The sequence below is a fragment of the Protopterus annectens genome, chromosome 3.part1 (assembly GCF_019279795.1).
Source record: "Protopterus annectens isolate FY-2018-M chromosome 3.part1, PAN1.0, whole genome shotgun sequence".
Classification (NCBI taxonomy): domain Eukaryota; kingdom Metazoa; phylum Chordata; order Ceratodontiformes; family Protopteridae; genus Protopterus; species Protopterus annectens.
In genome coordinates this window covers 1410099428-1410122414 of record NC_056732.1, presented here as the reverse complement: position 1 = coordinate 1410122414, position 22987 = coordinate 1410099428, and the positions used below count along the sequence as shown (strand labels likewise).

General features: G+C 45.1%; 1 protein-coding gene across 2 annotated transcripts in view; it reads left to right on the top strand.

Moving 5' to 3' along the window:
- PUF60 (poly(U) binding splicing factor 60) overlaps positions 1 to 22987 on the top strand; it is a 2163680-nt gene that overhangs the window by 2116564 nt on the left and 24129 nt on the right. For both annotated transcript variants that reach the window (XM_044067489.1, XM_044067490.1), the window contains one exon: positions 17484 to 17719. In XM_044067489.1, the coding sequence (XP_043923424.1) occupies positions 17484 to 17719 (236 nt within the window). The remainder of the gene's footprint in view (positions 1 to 17483; positions 17720 to 22987) is intronic.

Sequence of the window (22987 nt, the reverse complement as noted above, 5' to 3'; positions counted from 1 at the left end):
GTTTCAGACCGAAGACCAAGTTGGGCTAAGTACCCCGTTGGGGAATATTTTTGTCTTTTCTTGCCTCAGTTAATTCCGGATGTCAGAAAAAGTGAATAATTGTATTTCTTGTGGGAAACAGATACCTCATAGGAATTACCACTCTCTTTGTCTTCCTTGTTTGGGGCCTGAGCATGACGTAGTCGGGTGTCGCTTTTGTGCTAAATTTAATAAACGCACTATTAAGCGTAGGTTAGATTGTGCTAGGCTTGTCTTCGGTAAGCGGTGTAATTATAATATGCCGTCGGATCCTCCGACGCCTGCTACCGCGAAGAAGCGCAAGGAGAAATCTTTGAAACCCAGGCAGGATGAGTCGTCCGTTCCGGACGCCGGTCCTTTAGAGACCACGGTGGAGTCTGTGGATCCGGCCGAGGTTTCTGTTGAGTCTCAGGAAGAACCTTTAGTTTTACAAGATGTGGCCTCTCAGGAGTCAGGCGGAGGGGGCCTCTCAGGTGACTGTGCTCCCTTCTCTGCATAAGGTGGTTAGGCCTTCTCCCTCTGTTTCTAAGGTACCTTCTAAGGCCAGGCCTGGTTTATCTTCCTCTGGTGTCAGTCCTAGTTCTGCAGGTTCTGTGCCTAAAAAGCACATGCTTAAAATGGCAGATTTAATTACCTTAATTAGAGGTTCTATGCCCCCTCCAGATAAGAGGCCTAGGGTGGAGCCAGAGGTGGATGGCTTGGAGCATTCTTCGGATTTTTCAGAGTCTTCCACTGAAGACATTCAGGATTTCCCCACTTATTCTGATTCTGACGCAGAGGATTCTAGTCCCTCTGCTTCCCCTCCAGAGGATTTTTCCTTTTCAGAAACCCTGCATTCTATGAGGGAGCATTTTAAATGGGAAGGTCAGGATTTCTCAGACTCCCGCAAGAGGCTTAGGGAATTCTTGTTTTTACCTCAACATAGGCCCTTGGCTATACCCCCGGTCTTAGATGTTGTACAGGATGTTTTCTCTGAGGCTTCACTTAATCCAGACTCTTTGCCTCCTGCCCCAGTTAAGCCAGACAGGTATTACAGGGTGCCTGAGGCTCATAAATATTTGTATAAGAGCCCTAGGGCGGACCCTGAAACTATTAGCCAGGGACCTAAGGGTGTCAGGGCTTCTGTTGTTAAGAACCCAGTTCCTGTGGATAAGGACTCTAGAGCTCTGGACAGGTGGGGTAAAAAGGTGTATACCTCTTCTACGCTTGCAATGAGGGCCTTAAATTGCCAGTTTCATATGTTAAAATACCAGAATTTTCTTCTTAGTCGATTGAAATCTAAGGTTGATGCTTTAGCAGAGGGCATAGAGTGTAAAGAATTACAGGATTTGGTTCATGCCTCTGATCAGGTGGGTAAGCATTCCCTGCAGTGTGGTTTTGATGCTTTGCAGGCCTCTTCTAGGGTGGCTGCCACTGGATCAGTTATTCGTAGGCACGCTTGGCTTAAGGATCAGAACTTGTCAGAGCATGTTAAAGCTCGAATTCTGGATGCTCCCCTTCAGTCTGAAGTTTTGTTTGGTTCTCCTGTGGAGTCAGTCTTAAAGAAAATGGAGGACAAAGCTAAGTCTATGCAGACTGTTAAAGATTTCTTACAAGTGCAGCCCCCTAAGTTTAGCAGAAATTGGCCTACTAAGGGATGGGCTTACCCTTCTTCTGATTTACAGTCTAGGGGCAGATCTAGACGTGGTAGGGGCAGAGCTCATGCACAGGGTTTTTTTAGGCCCAGGACGTGGAGTTCCCCTGCGCAGTCTGCTGGTGAGGGCAGGGGCCAGTCCTTTCGTAAGCAGACCCAATGACCTGCATCTTCAGCTGCCCGACCCTTCTTGTCTGGCAGCTCCTCTAGGGGGAAAGTTAGCTTTTTTCAGACAAAATTGGCTTTTAGTCACCCAGGACAAATGGGTGTTGGACATTATAAACCGAGGCTACAAGTTTTATTTCCACACATTGCCCTCTTTCAAAGGCATGCCGGACGTTCCTCCTCAGCAAAAGGCGGAGGCCCACAAACAGATTTCTTTACTTCTTCAAATGGGAGCTATCCAGCAGGTGCCTCCATTAGAGGTGGGCCTAGGATTTTATTCTCGCCTGTTTCTTGTACCAAAAAAGGGAGACACTTGGAGGCCGATTCTGGATTTGTCTTTTCTCAACACATACCTGGACATTCCAAGATTCAAAATGTTGACTTTGCAACAACTTCTACCTATGCTAGGCAAAGATCACTGGATGGTAACTCTGGATCTCAAGGAGTCTTATCTTCATATTCCTATCAGGCCAAGCTGCAGGAAATTCCTGCGTTTTCGGGCTGGGACTTCACATTATCAGTTCTCTGCATTGCCCTTTGGCTTATCCACTGCGCCCAGGGTATTCACAAAGGTTCTGGCGCCGGTGATAGCCTACTTCAGGTTAAAAGGAATTCAGATTTATCCTTACTTGGACGATTGCCTGATTCTGGCTCAAGACAAAGACAAGCTACTTCACCATCTTCAGTATGTCATGGCAGTGTTAAGGTGCCTAGGGTATTCTGTGAACGAAATAAAGTCCAGTCTAGTACCCTCTCAGGCCATGTGCTTTCTGGGTGTGAGACTGAATACAGCCTCTCAGATGGCATTTTTGACCCCGGACAAGCAAAGAAATTTTTCCCTTTACTTCCAAAAATTGTCTCACCTGTCCAGGCTGACTGCAAGGACAGTCCTTCAAGCCTTGGGGTTCATGGCATCTTGTATTCTGGTGCTTCCCAATGCCAAACTGCATATGAGGAAGTTGCAATGGTATCTCAAGAGTGTATGGACACAACACTGCCACGATTTGGACACTGTCATTCAGATAATACCTTGCATTCAAAAGGAATTTTTGTGGTGGGCTCAGGAATGTCACCTAAACAAGGGACTCTCTGTGACCCGACCAGAGGCGAGGCAGATCTTAACGACAGATGCCTCGGACAACGCTTGGGGAGCACACCTCAATGGAAAATGGGTTCAAGACATGTGGCCTGCCAGACTTCAACATTTGCATATCAACATGAAGGAGATGTTAGCAGTCCAATTTGCATTGATGGCCTTCAAGGATCTACTACACCCAGGACAAGTGTTGATTCAAACAGACAACACAACTGTCATGTGGTACATCAACAAGCAAGGGGGAACTCATTCGTACCAACTTTGCAGGCAAGCTATGATTTTGTGGGAGATGGCTCTCAGTTTGCAACTCACTCTTCAAGCAAGGTTTCTGCCAGGAGCACAGAACTCCTTAGCGGATGTTTTGAGCAGACAGATGGTGGATCCCCGCGAGTGGAAACTGGATCCTCATGTATTTCGACAGTTGACAGTGTTTTGGGGGACTCCAGACATAGATCTGTTCGCTTCCCCTCTAAATTTCCAGCTGCCAAAGTTTTGCACAAAGATATTTCATCCGAAAGCTTGGAAAGTGGATGCTCTGTCGTTCAGTTGGAAGAACCTTCACGTCTATGCCTTTCCTCCTCTGCCTCTCCTTCCCAAGGTGCTCTTGAAGGACAGACAGGACAAGCCCTCCATGATTCTTATAGCTCCAGATTGGCCACGTCAGCACTGGTACCGTCTGCTGAGGAGTTTAGTAAGGGAGCCTCCTTGGCCTTTGCCAGTAAGTCCACACCTTTTGTCCCAGGCAGGCAATCATTTCCTCAACGTCAGGATTCAGTCCCTGCCTCTGACAGCCTGGCATATTCTGTTCTAGATCCTGGAGGGTCGCAGCTTCCTCAACAAGTTTTGAATGTTATTTTGGAGGCCAGACGGCCTAGTACAAGGAAAGTTTATGCTGATAAATGGAGGAGATTTTTTCTTTGGTGTAAAGCGAAGGACTTTGATGTTTCAGTGCCTAATTTGAGTGTTTCGCTTCAGTATCTTACTGAATTACTAGACAAAGGTTTGTCTTTCTCCTCTGTAAAAGTTCATGCTGCAGCCATTTCTGCTCACTATGACTGTGACCCACCTTTATTCTCTCATCCTTTGTTTAAGCAATTTCTTAGAGGGGCAAAGAACATAAGACCCCCACGTAGAGCTCCTACCCCTTCCTGGGATCTCAATTTTGTGTTGGAGAAACTCACTTTATCTCCTTTTGAGCCTGCAGCTACAGCTGAATTGAAGTTTTTGTCTTGGAAGACAGCTTTTTTGTTGGCCATTACGTCTGCTAGAAGGGTATCTGAATTACAGGCTCTAATGGCAGTTGAACCCTTCCTAATTTTTCATAAGGATAGGGTCTCTTTGCGTACTAACCCTGCTTTCATGCCTAAAGTGGTCTCAAATGTGGCCTTGAACCAGTCTATTCATTTGCCTACCTTTTATGCTGATCCCCAGAATAAAGGGGAAAAGATTTTGCATTCATTGGATATCCACAGGCAGTTGCGTTATTATTTAAGCAGAACTAAAGGGTTCAGACAGTCTCAACAGTTGTTTGTTTCTTTTGCTTTGGGTTCTCAAGGGAAACCTATTTCTAAACAAACTATTTCTAAGTGGATTGGCCATTGTATTGCTTTTTGTTATTCTCATCATGGTAAGGAGATTCCGGCTGGAATCAGACCTCATTTCACTAGGGCTACTGCCACTTCTACGGCCTTTCTGAGGGGTGTAGCTACTAAAGATATTTTGGAGGCAGCTACTTGGAGTTCAGTGCACACCTTTTCTAAGCATTACCATCTCCCTCTTTATTCAAAGTCTAGGGCAGGGTTTGCCACTGCAGTTTTGCAGGGCATGCTAGCAGCCCCCAATGCTTTATGATTTTACCAACCTCCCTTTACTTTTGCTTTGGGATTCTACCCACAGGTTATGACTGCAGCAATGTGAGATGAAGAACATAGTACAGTTTTGTACCTACCATAAATGTAGATGTTCGAAGATCCACATTGCTGCAGTCCAATTTTCCCTCCCTCCTTCCCCGCTGTAGTTTGGGGTGGTTGTGTGGTTTGGGTTGTAAATATTGTTGGTACATGGGTGTTTGTATATTTTCGGTTTTGTGGGTTTGGCTTTTCTTTTTAGGGCCTTCTGACATCTGGGGCAAGAAGGACTGAGGATATGACATCGGTCATGCGCTTTAGTACTACGGCGTACTGACGTCAGATCTAAGCGACCATGACCGACGCCAGCCTAACACTTTGGTATTCGGGCCGACCGAGGACAGCGGACTACCCACAGGTTATGACTGCAGCAATGTGGATCTTCGAACATCTACATTTATGGTAGGTACAAAACTGTACTTTTCCACTGGCTCAGGGGCCTTGAAGGATACCACACCAGTCTTGAGTAGTGTGAAGTTTGCTTTAGAGATGTTCTTCACTGTGGTCTTTTTTGTTTGGGGTGGGGGCGGGATGTGGATTTCCAGTGAGATTAGTTTATGATCAGATCTCACCAATGAGGGATATACTTCCGGTGTGGAGCATTTTGTCCCCATGTTTGTGATAATGAGATCTAGTATATTTTCTCCTCTCGTGGGTACAGTGACTAGCTGTTCCATGGCATTTGAATTTATGAACTCCAGGAACCGTTGGGCTAGAAAGTTACGGCTTGAGTAATGTTCCCAGTCTATATTCGGATAGTTGAAGTCACCCAATATGATGGTGTTTGGAGATGCATTTATTCCCTCCAGTGTCTTCAGGAAGGCTGTGTGGGGTTCCTGAGTTTGAAAGGGTGGCCTGTAGCATGCTACAATTTGTAGAGCAGTTTTGCCTATGGTTAGTTGCACCTGGATTGTTTCCGAAGCTTTGTGCGTTGCCACCAACCTGGAGGTGTGGGTATCCTTTATGAATATGGATACACCCCCTCCTTTTGTGGTGTGGTCCGGGTTTTGGGGCCGGAATGCATGATATGAGGTAAAACCTAATAGTGCCGGGGTGCTCTCAGGAGCCTTGAACCAGGTTTCAGTTACAGCACAGACATCGATGTTCTCCATACTGAGAAGGGCCTCGAAAGGCGTGCATTTTGAGATTTAGACTTCTGGCATTGAGCAGCATTACCCTCAGTTTCTTCCCATTTTTGTTTTCTAGGGTGGTAGGTTTAGAATTTGAGCTTTGCCTAAAAAAGGCACTATGGGGGTGGCAAGAGCCTTAGCCAATATCCGGAATCCCAGGGGTGACAGGTGCAAGCCGTCCCTTGCGAAGCAGCGTGGCTTGTCAAGCATGTCATCCCAGGCAGACAGACACTGGATCCCCTTTGAATGACATCAGACATTAAGCCAGTTGTTAAAGCTGATCATCTTGTCTCTATATTGTGGTATCATTCTTGGCGAAGGAAGGATACTGCTCAGGGTCATACCTGCCTGGGCTACATAATCAGAGAGCTCCTCTATGTCTCTTTTTATGTAGTCCAGGGAGGTACGTCTCAGGTCGTTCACACCAGCATGGACAATGACTGTGTCATATTTGTACTTGCCGTGGAGTGACCAGAGTGCTTGTGTTATGTGGCGGATTCTAGCGCCCAATAGGCAGCTTACTGTGACCCTCTCCTTGTTCAGCCTGGTGAGTGGGACGTCAGTGTGTCTGACTATGGAGTCACCTATGACAAGTATGTTTGGTGGTGTATTTGGCCTTAAGGGCTGTGACTGCTTTGCACACTGATTTTGTGGTTTATGTGTTGCTTGTGGGGTGTCTTGAGGTAGCAGTTGTTTGGGTGTCTGCTTTGGAGGCCTCTGCTGTTTAGGTAAATTTTTACTCAGAGCCTCCGAGTATGTCTTTGTGTGTTTGTGTTTGATTCAGTGGTGTGGTAGCATTATGTGAGGCTGGTTTTGTGGTGTGTGTAGTTGCCTTCTCCTCCTGTCTGGTCTTGCCAGTCCTGAGTTGAGAGAGCTCATGTTTCAATACTCTTGGCTGATATCCCAGATTCGCCCACTAAGTTCCACATCTCTAACCTTATCTCCCTGTCCTCTCAAATAACAAGACACTCAATCAGATGCAGTTATGATGCTGCAAAGACCTCGGCCAGATCTGCAGCTTCTGCCTCAGTACTTAGAAGGTACTCTTTGCTGAGGCTTCACCCTCTACCTGTCGATATCAGGGCTAAACTTGTTGATGCCCCCCCCCCCCCCGCCCGGACAATACTACCCTATTTAGGGCCAAAGTGGCAGAGCTTTTCAAAGCCCTTTAATAAAAGGGGAACGAATTACAGGATTTGAAGCATTTGTTTGTGTCAACAGTCCCCAAATTCCACAGAAATTACCCCACTAAGACACAATTCATTAGGAAACATTCTGCTGCTGCTACTCATACTAGGGGAAGAAGAGCTTCAGGAAACCGCAGACACCTTCCAGGCGTGCTCAGACTACAACCCAGAACACTTCTTTTCATGACAAGCAGCCTTCTCCTCCAACCCCTGCAGACTCCATATCCCTTTCCCAGAGGCTCTCTCACTGTCTTCCAGTCTGGAGAAGCATTACCTTAGACAAGTGGATTTTATCCATCATAGAAAAGTTATGTTATGACTTGAATCATGTCCCTCTTAAAAGACATCCCTCAGCCACCAAAGGACCAACTGCCACTATTCCAGTCTTGGACAACCTCCTCTCCCAAGGGACTATCCAACCAGTCCCTCTGTCAGAAGAGGGAAAGGGTTTTTACTCAGTTGAGAAGGAAAAAGTGCTTGGAAACCGTACCAAAATCACTGCAAACCAAAGCACTTGCAGAATCAGCAAACAAAATGTCTCTTCAGGTCCGGTGAACCAAAATGATTTATTTAACGCCACAAAACAATAACTTGCATTTTCGTCCTTAGACTTCATCAGAATGAATAGTTACACAAGCTAGTGATCTCCTTAAATAACCCTCCCTTCCCATTAACAAATCTGGTTAATTGGTTAATTGTTTTGTTAAAGGGTTTTTACTCCATACTTTTCCTGGTTGCAAGAAAAGACAGCCCATGGAGACCCATCCTGGATCTGTCCAATCTCAAACTTTTTCTTCAAATACCCACTTTCCTAATGCTTACACTACAGACTGTGTTCCCACAGTTAATACCCCAAGCATTTCTGGCCACCTTGGACATCAAAGATGCATATCCATATAAAGCCCAAATACAGGAAATACTTGCGCTTCTCTGTGGGTTCCTTGCATTTTCAATTCTCTGCTTTACCTTTTGGACTATCTACTGTTCCAAGGGTATTCAAGTGTCTGGTTGCAGTTGTAGCCTATTGCAGGGTCCAATGGATACAGATTTTCCCATTCCTAGACTACCTCCTTACCCAGGCAGAGTGCTATGGTTCTTTATAGAACCATCTCCAGACAGTCGCTGATAGTCTGCAGTCCCTGGGTTTCACTATCAATTTCCCCAAATCCAATCTAAACCTCTCCCTAGACCAAGTTTTCCTGGGCCGCAGAATAAAGACTGATGATGTAAGGGCATTCCTTACACCCCAAAAGTTGGAAAGCCTGAAGGAATACCTACTGTCTGTCCTCAGTGCCCCTGCTATGACAGCAAGGGAATATCTCTGACTCCTGGGGCATATGGCCTCTACTCTATCCCCATGTTCGTAGGTTCATAGGTGTGTACTAGGCTAATGGCCCTGGAGCCTTTACAAGCCTAGCCAGTAGAAGTGCCCTGGCATCGTGCCGCCCAATGTTATTTCCCATTGCCTCTATCAAGTAGAGCCACTGGAATGAACCCTGGGGTGAACTTTACATTTCCCATCCACTCATCAAGATTTCTCTTGAAGAGGACTAGTGAGGTGCTCTACTTGACATGTACGGGAAGTCTATTCCAGAGCATGGGCAGTCTCTGGGTTATGAACTTGTCCCTCCAGCATGTTCTGTTGATTGTGGTAATGAGGTTGAGGTCTCCGGTGCGTATGGTGTAGAAGGATTGGGATTCCTTTAGATGTAGCATTTCTAACAGAGCTGGGTCAGACATGTTTTTGTAGGTCAAGCAGAGATCGCCTCTTAGTAGACAATATGAGAGAAAATAGCTGGAGTTTTTTTGAGTCTGTCCATGTAGGACATGTTTAAGGCCTAGGATCCTCTTTGTGAGGTGCTTCTGTGGCCTTTCCAGCTGTTGCTTGTGTCTAGTGAGGTGCATGCTAAATGGGGCATTATACTCGATGATTGGCCTAATGAGGGAAGAGTAGAGAGATGATGACCTCTGTCTTCCTTGATGCAAAACCCTTGGTAATGAGATATGCCCCATGGACTTTTGACCACATTGACAATGTGGTGGTGGTCGAAAGAGAGGTTGCTGTCAACCTGTGTTCCTAGATCTCCTATAACGCCTTCAGTTTTCAGTGGGCTCCCATCAATGTGGTAATTAGTTGGAATTGAGTTTTCCCAAGGTGATGACAACGCATTATTTGGCGTTAAGCTTAAGGCCATGATTTCAGTACCAGTCATTGCTTTTTGTAGGATGTCTACATCACTTGGGGAGTTAATAATGGCTCCCAGCTTGCAGTTGTCTGCAAATTTGGTCGGGCAGAGTCCCTCCGTGTTAGCCTGGAATTAAGTAGATGCCAAACAGGAGAGGACCCAGGACTGATCCCTGCGGGACTCCACTCGTGACTGGTCAGCAGTCTGAGTTGGAGTCCGCTACTTTCACACTGTGGGTTCCATCTGTGAGCCTATTTGCAACCCACCTAGTGATATAGGGGTTGATGCCTAGTTTGGTGAGTTTATCAATAATTCCTGAGTGTGGAATGGTATCAAAGGCCTTTGCCAGATCGAGTTAGGCTGTATGAACTGCGTTGCCCTCATCCACAGCTCTGGTGACTGACCCAAAGAAGTCAACCAGGTTGAGCAGGTATGATCTACCTTTCACAAAACCAAATTGTGTGGGCTCTAGAGTTTGTAGATTCCCTATATCCTTGTTAATTAGGTCCACGACGATGCGCTCCATAGCCTTGCATATCAGACTCATCAGGCTAATGGGCAGATAATTCCCAGGGTCTGTAGTCGCTCCACTTTTATGGAGTGGTATGACTGTAGCAGTGTGCTGTTCGGTAGGGACAAAGTCTGAGGTGAGGCTGTGAGTGAACAGGGCGCGCAGATGTGGTGCCAGTTCACTTTGTAGTTCATGTAGAACACATCCAGGGATATTGTTGGGTCCCATGGAAGCTGTATGTTTGGCCCTGGACATTGCAGCTTTAACCTGTGCTGCAGTAATGTTTTTACTAGCCACTGGCATTCCTCCAGTATTGTGATTGGTCATTTGGGGGGGGGGGGGGGGTAAAGTTAGCACTGAATTTGTCGGCCAGTATGTTGGCAATATCTTTTGGCTCAGTGTAGGAGGTACCATTGTGCAGTAACTCATAGCAGACCAGGGTATTGCCATGGAGATTCCTCATACAACTATAGAAGGCTTTGTGGTTGTTTTTCGTGTCTGCAGCAATTCTGCCTTCATAGCTGGCTTTAGAGGTTTTGATGAGGGATCTCACCTTTTTGTTGAGGCTAATAAGGGAGTTTTTCCAGTCTTGCGACTTTACCTTTTTCTGCAACAGTTTCTTCGTTCTGTTGTAGAGTTTATTAATGGCAGGGGGGACCCCCAGATTGACTTCCTTTTTTTGGAGGAGAGCATCTTGGTTCTGTTGGGTATGGCTGGTTCCATGCATTTATGTACGTGTTCATACAGTGCATTGGTGTTATGATTCGGCAGTCATGCATCTGTTTTCCATTGACAATGGGTGCCGTGAAGTTGGCCACCTCTGTTTTTAGGAGCCCAAAGTCAGCTTTGGAGAGAAGTGTTTCGTGGTGGTTACCTTTGCGGGGGGGGGGGGGGGGTGAGAAGTGGATTTCCATGGTGATTAGTTTGTGGTCGGATCTAACCAGGGAGGAATTGACTATCGGTGTAGAGCAATGTTTGCCCATGTTAGTAATAACCAGGTCAAGGATGTTGCTTCGTCTAGTGGGGGTAAGAATGAGCTGGTCCAGAGCATTGGAATTGATGAATTCCAGGAAGCGTTGGGCCAGTGTATTGATGCATGAGTAGTTTTCCCAGTTGATGGAGGGGTAGTTGAAGTCCCCTAGTATGAGAGTGTTTGGTTGAACCGTATTAGTTTCCAGGGTGCTTAGGAATGTGGAGTGAGAGTCTTGGGACATGGTTTGGGACCTATAGCAGGCTACGACCTGAATCGCTATCTTACCCAATGTTAGTTGTACCTGAACTATCTCAGATGCGTTTTGCTGGGCTACTAGTCTGGAGGTGTGCATATGGAGACACCACCACCATTGGAGCTTCGGTCCATGTTCTGGGGCTGAAAGGTGTAGAATGAGTTATAGCCTGGTAGTGCAGAGGTGCTTTCAACTGCTTTAAACCAGGTCTCTGTTACAGCCCAAATGTCGATTCTCTCCATTTTGAGTAGAGCTTTGAGCAAGTGCATCTTGAGATTTAGACTCCTGACGTTGAGCAGCATGACTTTTCACTACACCTTTCTAAACATACTGGAAAATATTAAGATACAACCAAGCATCCTAATACTGGGTGATTTCAACTACCTTGCCATTAACTGGGAAAACTCGTGTACCAACACATTTGCCCAGTGGTTCTTGGAATTCATAAATTTCAACGCCCTGGATCAACTAATCCATAGTCCCTCCAGGGGCTCCAATATCCTAGACCTGGTCATTACCAATATGGGAAATCGATACTCCACACTTATGGTCACCCCCTTGTTTTTCAGGTCTGACCATAATCTAATCACCCTTAACATCCACATCCCACCCCCACCCCCCAGTAAGGAAACCTCCATAAAAAACTTCTCCAAAGCCAACTTCATGTTACTCAAGTCAGAAATGACAAAATTCATGACACCCATGCAGATGGGAACTGAAAGTTCAACTGCTGAATCCTAACTAAGGCACTGTACGAGCACATCCACTCATGCATGAATCGTGCTATCCCATATAGAAACAAGATGCTCTCCTACAAACCTCCTAAAAAGGAAGCCAATCTGGTGGTCCCCTGCCATAAACAAACTTTACAACAAAAGGAAGAAACTATTGCAGAAGAGAGGAAAATCCCAGGATGCAAAAAACTCCCTTACCAGCCTCAGTAAGAAGCTGCAATCCCTCATAAAATCCTTCAAAGCTAGTTACGAAAATAAAATTGCCAAAGATTCCAAAGACAACCACAAGGCATTCTATAACTATGTCAAGAATCTAAATGGCAATGCTCAGATCTGCTCCGAGCTACAACAGAATGACATTAATATACTGATCCCAAGGATATTGCCAATATCCTGGCAGATCAGTTCAGTACCAACTTCACCCCCCCCACCCCCTAAATGACCCATCTGAATACCGGTAGATTGCCAAATTCCGGTAATAATGGCCACACAGGTAAAAAACGCACTCCAAAGCTAACAATACAGCATCCTTGGGACCAGATGACATCCCAGGCTGTGTACTACATGAACTACAAAATGAACTGGCATCTTACCTAAGTGTCATGTTTAATCATAGCCTCACCTCAGGCTTTGTGCCCACTGAGTGGCGCACAGCTACATTTATCCCACTCCACAAGGGGGGATCCACCTTGGATCCCGGGAACTACTGCCCCATCAGCCTGATGAGCCTGATCTGCAAGGCCATGGAACGTATTATCATGGAACTTATGAACACAGACATTGGCAACCTTCAAACACTGGACCCCACCCAGTTTGTATTTGTGAAGGGCCGATCTTGTCTCCTGAACCTGATTGACTTCTTCCAATCAGTCTCCAGAGCTGTGGATGAGGGTAAGGCGGTTCACACAGCCTATCTAGACCTTGCCAAAGCCTTTGACACCATCCCCCACTCTGGAATCATAGACTTACGAAGCTGGGCATTTATCTCTACATCACTCGATGGGTTGCCCACTGGCTTACTGACAGAACCTACACTGTAAAAGTAGCCGACTCCAAATCCAGCTCCAAACAGGTGGAGTACCTCAGGGTTCAGTCCTGGGACTGCTGTTGTTTGGCATCTACTTCTCTGAAGTACAGGCCATCACTAATGGACTCTGGTTAACAAAGTTCACAGATGACTGCAAACTGGGAGCCATTATTGAATCCCCAGATGATGTGGATACTCTACAGAAGGCCCTTACAGAAACAGATGTTTGGTGCCAGAGCCATGGGCTCAAGCTCAATGCCAAGAAATGTATAGTTATCCCCTTTGGGGAAAAAACATGTACCCGTGAATTACCACATAGATGGTACACTAAACACCAAAAGTGTGATGAGGGACACAGGAGGACAGTGGTCTCACCTTCAATAACCACATTGCCACAGCAGTCAGGAAATCCTTCTATGTGGCACACCTCATCACAAAGGGTTTTTCATCCAGAAAAAAGGAGGTCATTGTCCCACTGTACTCATCCCTCATTAGATCCATTATAGAATACAACGCCCTGTTGGTATGTACCTCTCAAGACATCTGCAACAACTGGAAAGGCCGCAGAAATACCTCACTAAAAAAATCACAGGCCTAAAGGAGATGCCCTACGCTGACCGCCTTAAAAAACTCCAGCTGTACTCTGTCACATATCGTCTACTTAGTGGCTATCTCTGCTTAACATACAAGGCCATGTCAGACCCAGAACTGTTGGACATGCTACACTTAAAGAAATCCCTATCCCTCAGAGCCACACACTCCAGGGATCTAAACCTTGTCATCACAATAAACAAAACATGCTGGAGGAATTGGTTCCTGACCCAGAGACTCCCCAGACTCTGGAATAGACTGCCCATACATGTCAAGCAGAGTACCTCTTTGGCCCTCTTCAAAAGGAACCTTGACTATTGGATGGGAGAAAGGAAATTCACTCTGGGGATCATGTCAGTCGCCCTACTAGACAGGGGTCCAGGGAAGTAAATAGTGTGGGAAGAAATATCCAGGGAATTGTTATGGCTAGGCTTGTATAGGCCCTAGGGCCGATAGCCTAGTACCAACCTATGACCCTCGGACTGCATTTAGTTATAGCTGTTGGTGGTAATTTGGTCTTTGGAAGATTGCCTAAAATGGCACTATATGGGTGGCAAGAGCCTTAGCCAGTATCCGGAAACCCCGAGGTGACAGATGCAGGCCATCTCTGGCAAAGCATCGAGGTATTTCAATCATGTCATCCCCAGCAGACAGATACTGGATCCCCTTAGAATGACACCAGAAACTTGGCCAATTGTTGAAGTCATTCATTTTTTGCTTGTACTGTGGTATCATTCTCAACAACTATAAGATGCTGCTTAGGGTTAGGGTCATACCTGCCTGGGCCACATAATCCGGGTGCTCCTGCATGTCTGTTTTCGTGTAGTCCAGGGAGGTGTGTCTCAGGTCATTCACACCCACATGGACAGTGACAGAATCATACTTGTACTTTTTGTGGAGTGCGTGTGTTACCACTTGCAAGACTCCACATGAGGAAATTTCAGTTCCTTTGAACCATTCCCTTCCTACCATGCCTAAGGAAGTGTGTCCTTTGGTGGATGGATCAAGTCTCCCTCAATCCAGGACCGCCCTTACAACCCCTCAGTCCAGTCCAGTACAGGAAATGTATACACATGCTTCAGATTTGGGTTGGGGGCTACTGCGAACAGCTTGAAGGTGCAAGGCACATGGACAAGCTCCTTCAAGAGGGGTCACATCACCATCAAAGAGATGGAGGCCCTAATCTTTGCACTGAGAGCCTTCCAAAACTGTCTGAACCAAGGGCCCCTGAAGTTGTTTACAGACAACAATTCTGTTTTCTGGTATGTGAACAAATGGGTGGTGGGGGGACTTGATCTTACTTGCTATGCAGACTTGCACTCCAGGCCTGGGAATTTTCAGTCCAGCTTGGAATCACCCCACATGCGGTCTGTATTCCCTCAGCTCAGAACACTCAGGCAAGCACTTTGAGCACGTCCATGCCACCATCCCACAAGTGGATGCTAAACAGGGATGTGTTTCTGGACATTATTCCACAGGTGCAGTATGACACAAGTAGATCTGTTTGCCTCCCCTCTGAACAGACAGCTTCCTCATTTTTGCTGCAGGGACACCCAGCCGGCCATCGATGGTGATGGATGCCTTCTCTTTCTCATGGAAGGAGATGTTTCTCTACACATCCCCCCTTCCCACTCTTACAAAAGGTCCTATTGAAAATTCAGCAGAACAAACCAAAAATCTTGATGATGACTCCCTTATGGCCAAGACAGCATTGGTTCCCCCTCCTTGTGCATTTAGCCAGGGGTAGTTATCACAAATTACCACCGAGTTGACCTACTCACACATAACAAGTTATCTCTAATCCACCCTCACTTGGAATCTCTAAACTTAAGGCTGTGGGTGATAGGGTTTTGATCCCTTTCAGACACCGTTACACTGAAGATGTGCTTAATGTCCTGCAGGAGGCCAGGAAACCCAATACTTGGTGATCCTATCAGTCCAAATGGAAGAGGTTCTCTATTTGGTGTCATAGAAGACAGCTAGACCCTTTTCATGGATAAGTCCCCTTAGTGCTGTCCTATCGGTGTGAATTATTGCATGCAGGGTTGACATATTCTGTTAAGGCCCATCTTGCTGCTATTTTAGCGTGTCTGCCTCTTGACTCTCCCATTGCTTCCAGACTTCAAGTGAAGTTATTCCTGAAGGGAGTACTACATCTCAGACCACCCAGGAAGCCAGTCCCACCACCCTGGGACCTGAATTTATATGTGTTAGAGAAACTCACTGTTGCTCCATTTGAGCCAGCAGCTACAGCTGCTCTAAAATACTGCACTTGGAAAACTATGTTTTTGATGGCCCTGACATTGGCCAGGAGAGTGTCAGAGCACCAGGCACTTATGGTCACCCCACCCTTTTTAATTTTCCATAAGGATAGAGTACCCCCTACGGACTAACCTGTCCATGCCCAAAGTGGTTAATGAGTTGTCTCTTAGCCAATGTGTTCACCTTTTTTCCCCACATCCCCAGAATGACACAGAGAGTCTCCAGCATTCCCTAGACATTCACAGACAACTTAGGTTCTACGTAGACAAGACCAAATCCCTTGGGATATCAGAGCAACTATTTTTCTTTCACCCCAGTGCCGTAGAGTAAGCGGTGACAAAGCAAACTGTTTCTACTTGGATTTCCAAAGCCATCTCCTTCTGTTACACCTACCATGGTAGATACCTGGACAGTAAGATTATAGCCCATTCTACTAGAGCCATGTCCTCATCTGGAGCCTTTTTCAAAGGGCTAGACACTGCTTCTATTGTAGAAGCTGCTGCTTGGACATCTGTCCATATCTTCACCAAACCCTACAAATTGGACCACTTCTCCAGATCTAGAGCAGGTTTTGCTAGGGCAATCCTGCATGGATTTCTGAAGAATATTTCCTAACCACCATCCTCCTCCTCTTCCCTTTGAGCTATGGCACTCGCCCAAAGGTTATGAGTACTGCAACATGAAATTAGGACGTAGAATAGTTGTGTAAAATCTTACCATAACCATAGATGTCCTTCTCTTCCATGTTGCAGTATTCTATCCCACCCTCCTACCTCCTAAATAAGCTTTGCTGGATGCCTCAGGACTTGTGCAGCTGTCCTGGGACTGGGGTCCGACTGGGGCATTCATTTCTGAGGAAGGTACATGCAGATGTCACTTTTATGGCCCACAGACCATATGGCCATTGTCAGATGTCCCACATACCTTGCGGTGACTAAGGCTTTTGTATGCTGGCTGGATGTTCGAGTTGCTAGGTGGAGGTTAAACCAAATGGTTGTGAATGCTGCAACATGGAGAACAACAACATCCTATGGGTATGGTAAGATTTTACACAATTAGTCAGAAAGCCCGAGCTCCTCCTACATGAGCATCTCACCCAGGCATTCACTCCATACATCTGATTGACTACTCCACTTTCAGTTATGGCCAGGAATTCTTCTTTTCCTGGTGAAGTGATTGATTTGATTGCTGTCTCAGAAGCTAACCACTGAAACAGTTGAGAGAGGCAAATGGAAAAAGTTTACCTTATGGGCTTCTGTTAAAGGCATAGAGCCTACCTTGGCACCCTTTCTAGACCAGTCCCTCTGAAAGACATGATTTTTGTTTAACAGAAGTTCCAAGTCTCCATTTGTACTAGTTGTCTCCATAGATTCTATTTTTTTTCTTGGAAAACAGACCTGTTCGTCTCCGTCACTTCAGCCAGAGGAGTGTGAAGAGTCCCTTGCATTTATTCTTCCAGTTTCCATATTCTGCCTTTCATCCAGACAGCACTTACCCTTAAGACATTCAAAATGTTACACCTAAAGTATCTGTGTACGCCAGCATTAATCAATCCATCAGTCTACCAGTTTTCTTCCCGTCATATCCCAATAAAAGGGAGTACTGACTGCATTGTCTGTATTTGATTGATCAGATCAAAGCTAAGTGCTTTATAATCAGAGGAGGGAAAATGAAAAAGCTGTATCTTGTTAATCACTTACTGTGAATAAATTTATTGTTGCCTTATGTCACATTTTTGAAGGTCAGTGTTGTGAATTATGAATTAGAGTAATGTGTCTTTAAGGATTTTAAAGTGTTTTTATTTTTTTAGGTGTCACTCCAACTCGCCCTCCAATTCCAGTTACCATTCCCCAAGTTGGGGTAGTTAATCCTGTTCTTTCCAGTCCACCAGTGGTTGGGACAGCAGCACAAGAGCCAAAAAAAGAAGAGGAGGAAGTGCTCCAGGAGTCTGAAAGACCAGAAATGCTGAGTGAGCAAGAGCACATGAGCATTTCTGGTAGCAGTGCAAGACACATGGTCATGCAGAAGTTAATGAGGAAACAGGAGGTAAATTTTGAATGTTAAGTGAAATTATAGTTTTGCTAAATAAAACTATTTTTAATTGAATAATGTATTGATTTAGGATATCGCTGGAACATTTTTAAAAATTGTGTTATGTTCATGCATTATGTTCTTTATTAGGTCACTGTTGTAGTAGCCAAAATAAATTTGACATATCCTGGCAATAACAGAAGCAATGGAGGTGCTATATCTGTTAAAAGAAGCACATCCACATGAAGAATATATCCAAAAAAAGGTTTTGTTTTTTTTTTTTTTTTTTTTTTTTTTTTTTTTTAACTCCACTAGTTAAATGCTTTCATCCTCCAACAGAACTTCATCCTGGCAGTGATATTGGACACCCAGCCAGTTTGCAAAGCTTCAGGAGTCTTCCTTAGTCACCATCCAGCCATTCTTCCAGTTGCTACACCTGTAAAAAGAAAACAGATTCCTTTCTTCTGACTCTGATAATGAGCTTAGACTATGACTCTCCGTTGTTTTCCCTTACTCCTTTTGAGTCTCAGGATACTCTTTCTTCACCCTTACTCCTTTTGAGTCTCAGGATACTCTTTCTTCAGATCCTCCTAATGATGAAGTCTGTCTCCTAGAGTAAATAAGGACATTTCAGTCTCGAAAAAGATGATGTGAGCTTCTTAGCACAAACTCCCCAAAATCTTTTGCCATCCCTCCCGTTTTAGGAGCCTTAGAGGATCCCTTTATTGCAGCTTCTTTTTCACTAGACTGTCAACCCCTGCTTCCAGAATGCCTGACAGGCATTATGACATGCCTTGCACGCACTCACACGCGTACATAGTTCAGTTTACAGGAGTTGCTCTAGGATTGGTGTGCTTTCTGATCTCTGGAGTGAATCCAAAAGAAAACCCAAGGAATCCTTTGAAATGTACAAAAATATAAGTTTTTATTCACCATACTGCACTTTTCAACTGTGTATTACTGAATTGCCACCTACTTTTATACTGTTTTCACCTTTTTAAACGGTTTGCTGTTTTGCTGTTTGAGACCATTTTTCCTGTACTTTGTATTTTCTAGTCCTTGTGTGTTTTATAGCATAGGCTAGATTCAGATTTGCTGAATCTAGACTGTTTGGCATTATCTGAGTACTAAAGCCAGCCATCTTGCATTAAGAGGGCATTCGGCACCCTTGTGGCAGAAGAGTGTGGCCAAGGGCCTATTTGAGTTGGGGATTGTTGGAATAAGGCATTTCCATTGGCTAGCTTGTTTGAACATTGCTTAACTAAGCTGTGCATTACAGAATGGGGGTTAGTACTGCCTGTTATAGACACAGACTTAGAAAGTCAGTTTTTCCCTAGATAGCTGCTTGTGAACCATCCTAGGCTTCCCTGTTTCTCTGTGTGCCACATAGCTGCACACTGCCGCCCAGAGAGCAACTCAAGCTTTTTTTTTTTTTTTTTTTTTTTTTTTTTTGCAGTGTTGAGCAGGCGCCTACTCACAAACCTCCATAGTTTAGCTGATTCTGCTAGTCCCTCAGCAGAACCAGTTCCATCCCTCCCTCTCTCTCGCTACTTACTACAGAAAAAAACTTGACGTACTGGATGAACAGTTTCCCACCGTTTCTCCAGCCAGCCTAATGGGCATCCTGAGGCAGTGTAGCAACTGCTTCATGTATACTGACACCCCTTTACTCCTAAAACATATTAATGGAATATGTGCGAGATGCATCTATGCTATAAATCTGGACTCAGTGCTCTCTCTCTTATGAAACAGCAAATCAGATGCCAAATGGGTTATCGGCACACACACACTTAACATCTTTCACAAACCAGCAATAAAGCATACAAACCCACATATATGGAGGTACTAGAAGTATACAAAAAGAACAGACACCTCCCAAACACAAACTGTCCATACCCAATGCAGTCCCAACAGCATCCACTACACAAAAAACACACACATCACTGTCTCACCCAACAAGCCCCCAAGGCAGAATACCTCAAAGACAAATGTCTTGGTCATAGGCGACTCCATAGTGAGAGACAGGTGTCCCATTCTCCAGGCTGGGTAAAGAGATGGTCACGGTCAGCTTGTCTGTTGGGTGCCAGGGTCTGCCAAATCACACACGCACTCAAGTCTCTCAACAGATACTGTTATGAATCTGTCAAAATCCATGTTGGAGTAGATGACTTGAGACCTACCTCACTGGACTGTATGAAGAGAGACATGACTGAGGTTACTGATTGTGTCCCAGGCAGGTATGTCCCTAGCCCTAAGCAGCATTCTACCTTCACCCAACAAGGGGTTGGGAGGGTTGCCTAATGGTTAAGGTGTTTGCCTTACAAACACAAAGTGCAGGGTTTGAGTCTCACAAGGGATAATTGGCTAGGCTTAAAATGGCTCGCAAGGGCAGTTAGCTTAGTACTAATCTATAAACCTATGATGCCTCACTATAAACAAAAAATGATTGACTTTAACAATTGGGTTAGCATCTGGTGTTAATCCAGGGGAATCATGTATCTGTCAGCCTGGGACCACATGGTCGCAAGACCACACTGCTTTGCCAGGGATGGTCTTCACCTGTCACCTCTTGGCTTTCGGTTACTGGCTAAGGTACTTGCCACCCCTGTAGTGCCTTTTGTAGGTAGTGTCATAAGAACAAAATTCCTGACGTAAAAACATCTTCTAGAGACAAACTCAAGGATATGCTGCTGAATGCTAGGAGTCTAAATCAGAAAGTGCACTCACTGGAAGCACTCCTTACTTTGGAAGGCACAAATGTCTGTGCAGTATCACAGACATGGTTCAGGCCACAGAGAGTACCCAGCAATACAAGGCTACAGTGCCTTCCATATGTTTAGACCACAAAATGAACGTGAAACAACCAAAGGGGAAGGTGTATCCATTTTCATCAAAGACAAATACACCTCAAGACTGGTTAAACAGTACGACTCCAGAGAGCTACTCCAAGTCCAGCTAATTGTAGGAAAGACCCCCCCCCCTCCCACATCATTGTTTAGCTATAGGTCCCCACCACCACCATGAACCAGGTAAACCACACTGCCTACCTAGACCTACTTGAGGCGCTCACAGTACAGCCAAACACCCTAGTCATGGGTGACTGGACTATCTCCATCAACTGGGCAACATATACAAGCACTAACATCCTCACCGTAAGGTTCCTGGACTTTAACACAAATGCTCTGGAACAGATAATCGGCAGCCCCACAAGGGGCTCAAATATCCTTGATTTAGTGTTCACTAACATGGGAGATCACTGCACCACACCATGTGTGAAGCCTTGCTGGTAAGGTCAAATCACAAATCTGTTTTATTCGAAGTAACCTGCTCTACTAGCAGATCTGTTACTATTGGTGTGCCACAAGGATCTGTGCTGGGTCCACTTCTGTTTGGAATGTATTCCTCAGAAGTTCAGGTGAAAATAAATATCCTGTGGCTTACCAAATTCGTTGATGACTGCAAACTGGGTGCAATCACTGAAACCCGAAATGATGCCACCATACTACAAGTTGCCAAAGCCAACGGACTCAAACTTAACACAGAAAAATGCATTATCATCCCCTTCAGTAAAGGTGAAGTCCCAGCAAATTACAACAGTAACAGTAACCCCCTAAGTTCATACCTGGTGGTCAGAGACATGGGAACGCAGGTTGATAGCAGCCTTAACTTCAGTCATCATGTGTCCACAGTGGTGAGGAAGGCCTTCAACATTACCTATCTCATACATAAGGGAATAGCATCCAAAACAAAGGTTATAAAATCTCTGTACTCATTCATCATTAGACCAGTAATAGAGTGCAGTGCTTCTTTCTCTCTATGTACCTAACCAGACACCTGCAGCAGCTGGAGAGGTTTCTCACCAAGAAAGTTCAAGTCCTTCATCACATGACCTACAGGGACAGACTGAAGGGACTGTCACTATACTCTGTATCGTATAGACTGCTTAGAGGTGACTTGTACCTTGCCTGCAGCACAGTCTCAGACCATGCCTTAATGGAAATGCTGCACATCCACAAATCTAATGGGACAAGACTCACTCGTTCTAGAGATATTAATCTAGCGTGCAACATAAGAAGAGTGAAAGAGGCTGCCACTCCTCTGGAACAAACTCCCAATTCAAGTTAAACAAAGCTTCTCAATGACTCTAAGTGTAACTTGGACAATTAGATGGGAACCCATAAATTCACCCTGGGGGTTTCACCTATGTCCCGCTTGGACAGGGGGACTCTGTGCTGATTGCACGCTAATAATGGCTATTTTTCCTGGTCTGTGAGGGAAACAAGGGTAAAACGTGGCTAGGCTTGTAAAGGCTCTAGGGCCAATAGCCTAGTAACCTCCTATGATCCCATGACAAGAAGGTTTATGCATAATCTGCTCTGGTTTTCAGAACAGTTAATTGCCAGACACAAGTGTAAATATTATCTATGTTTGCTAATCTCCAGCAGTCTTGTTCTAGTTTTTCCAATTCAGAGACTAAATCAAATTTGCTTGACATAAATTCTGCTTCCAAAGTCACTAAGCGGTCTCTTAAGTGTGCTTGTGATTCAGTTTATGCTGTTTCAAGGACTGCTGCTACTGGAATAGTTGTGCGCTGAAATGCTTGGGACAGACTGTAGAATTTCCCTGAAGGTGTGAAGGCTCAGCTTTTAAAAACACCACTTGATAAAGATCTGCTCTTTGCAAATTCTTCAGCAGAGCTGCTTAAGAAACTGGAAAAGAGGGGTAAGTTGATGTAGGGAGTGAGTCAACTGTTTTTGTCCCATGGTCCCAAGTACCAGAGGAATTATCCCTCTAACTGAACCTTTATTTCAAAACTTGTTTAAATGTATCAAGCAGAAGACTTTAAAGCCACAATTTAGGAAATGTCAGGTGGCACAGAAAAGAAAGGAGAAGCAATGCCAACGACCCTCTTTTCAAAAGAAAATTCAGTAGCTGTGTCTGCCTTTTTAACACCCTTTCTCTCAAAATTTCATCCCCAGATTGCAAGTAGTCTTTCCAGTTACCTTCATCACTGGAAACAGATAATGTTAGATGCTTAGGCTCTAAAAATAGTTCATCATGTTTTCAGACTTCAGAGGGGCAGCAGCCAGCTGGCACAGTGTGTCAGGTGTAGTATATGATAGAAGAATGCCAAAGAAGGTGGAAAGTGTTCAAAACAGTGGTGTGACCAGTACTACTGTATGGTATAGAAACCTATGCTTTAAAGGCAGAGCAATTAAGAAAGCTAGAGGTGATGGAGATGAAGTGCCTGAGATAGGTGGTAGAATGCACACTGCGGGACAG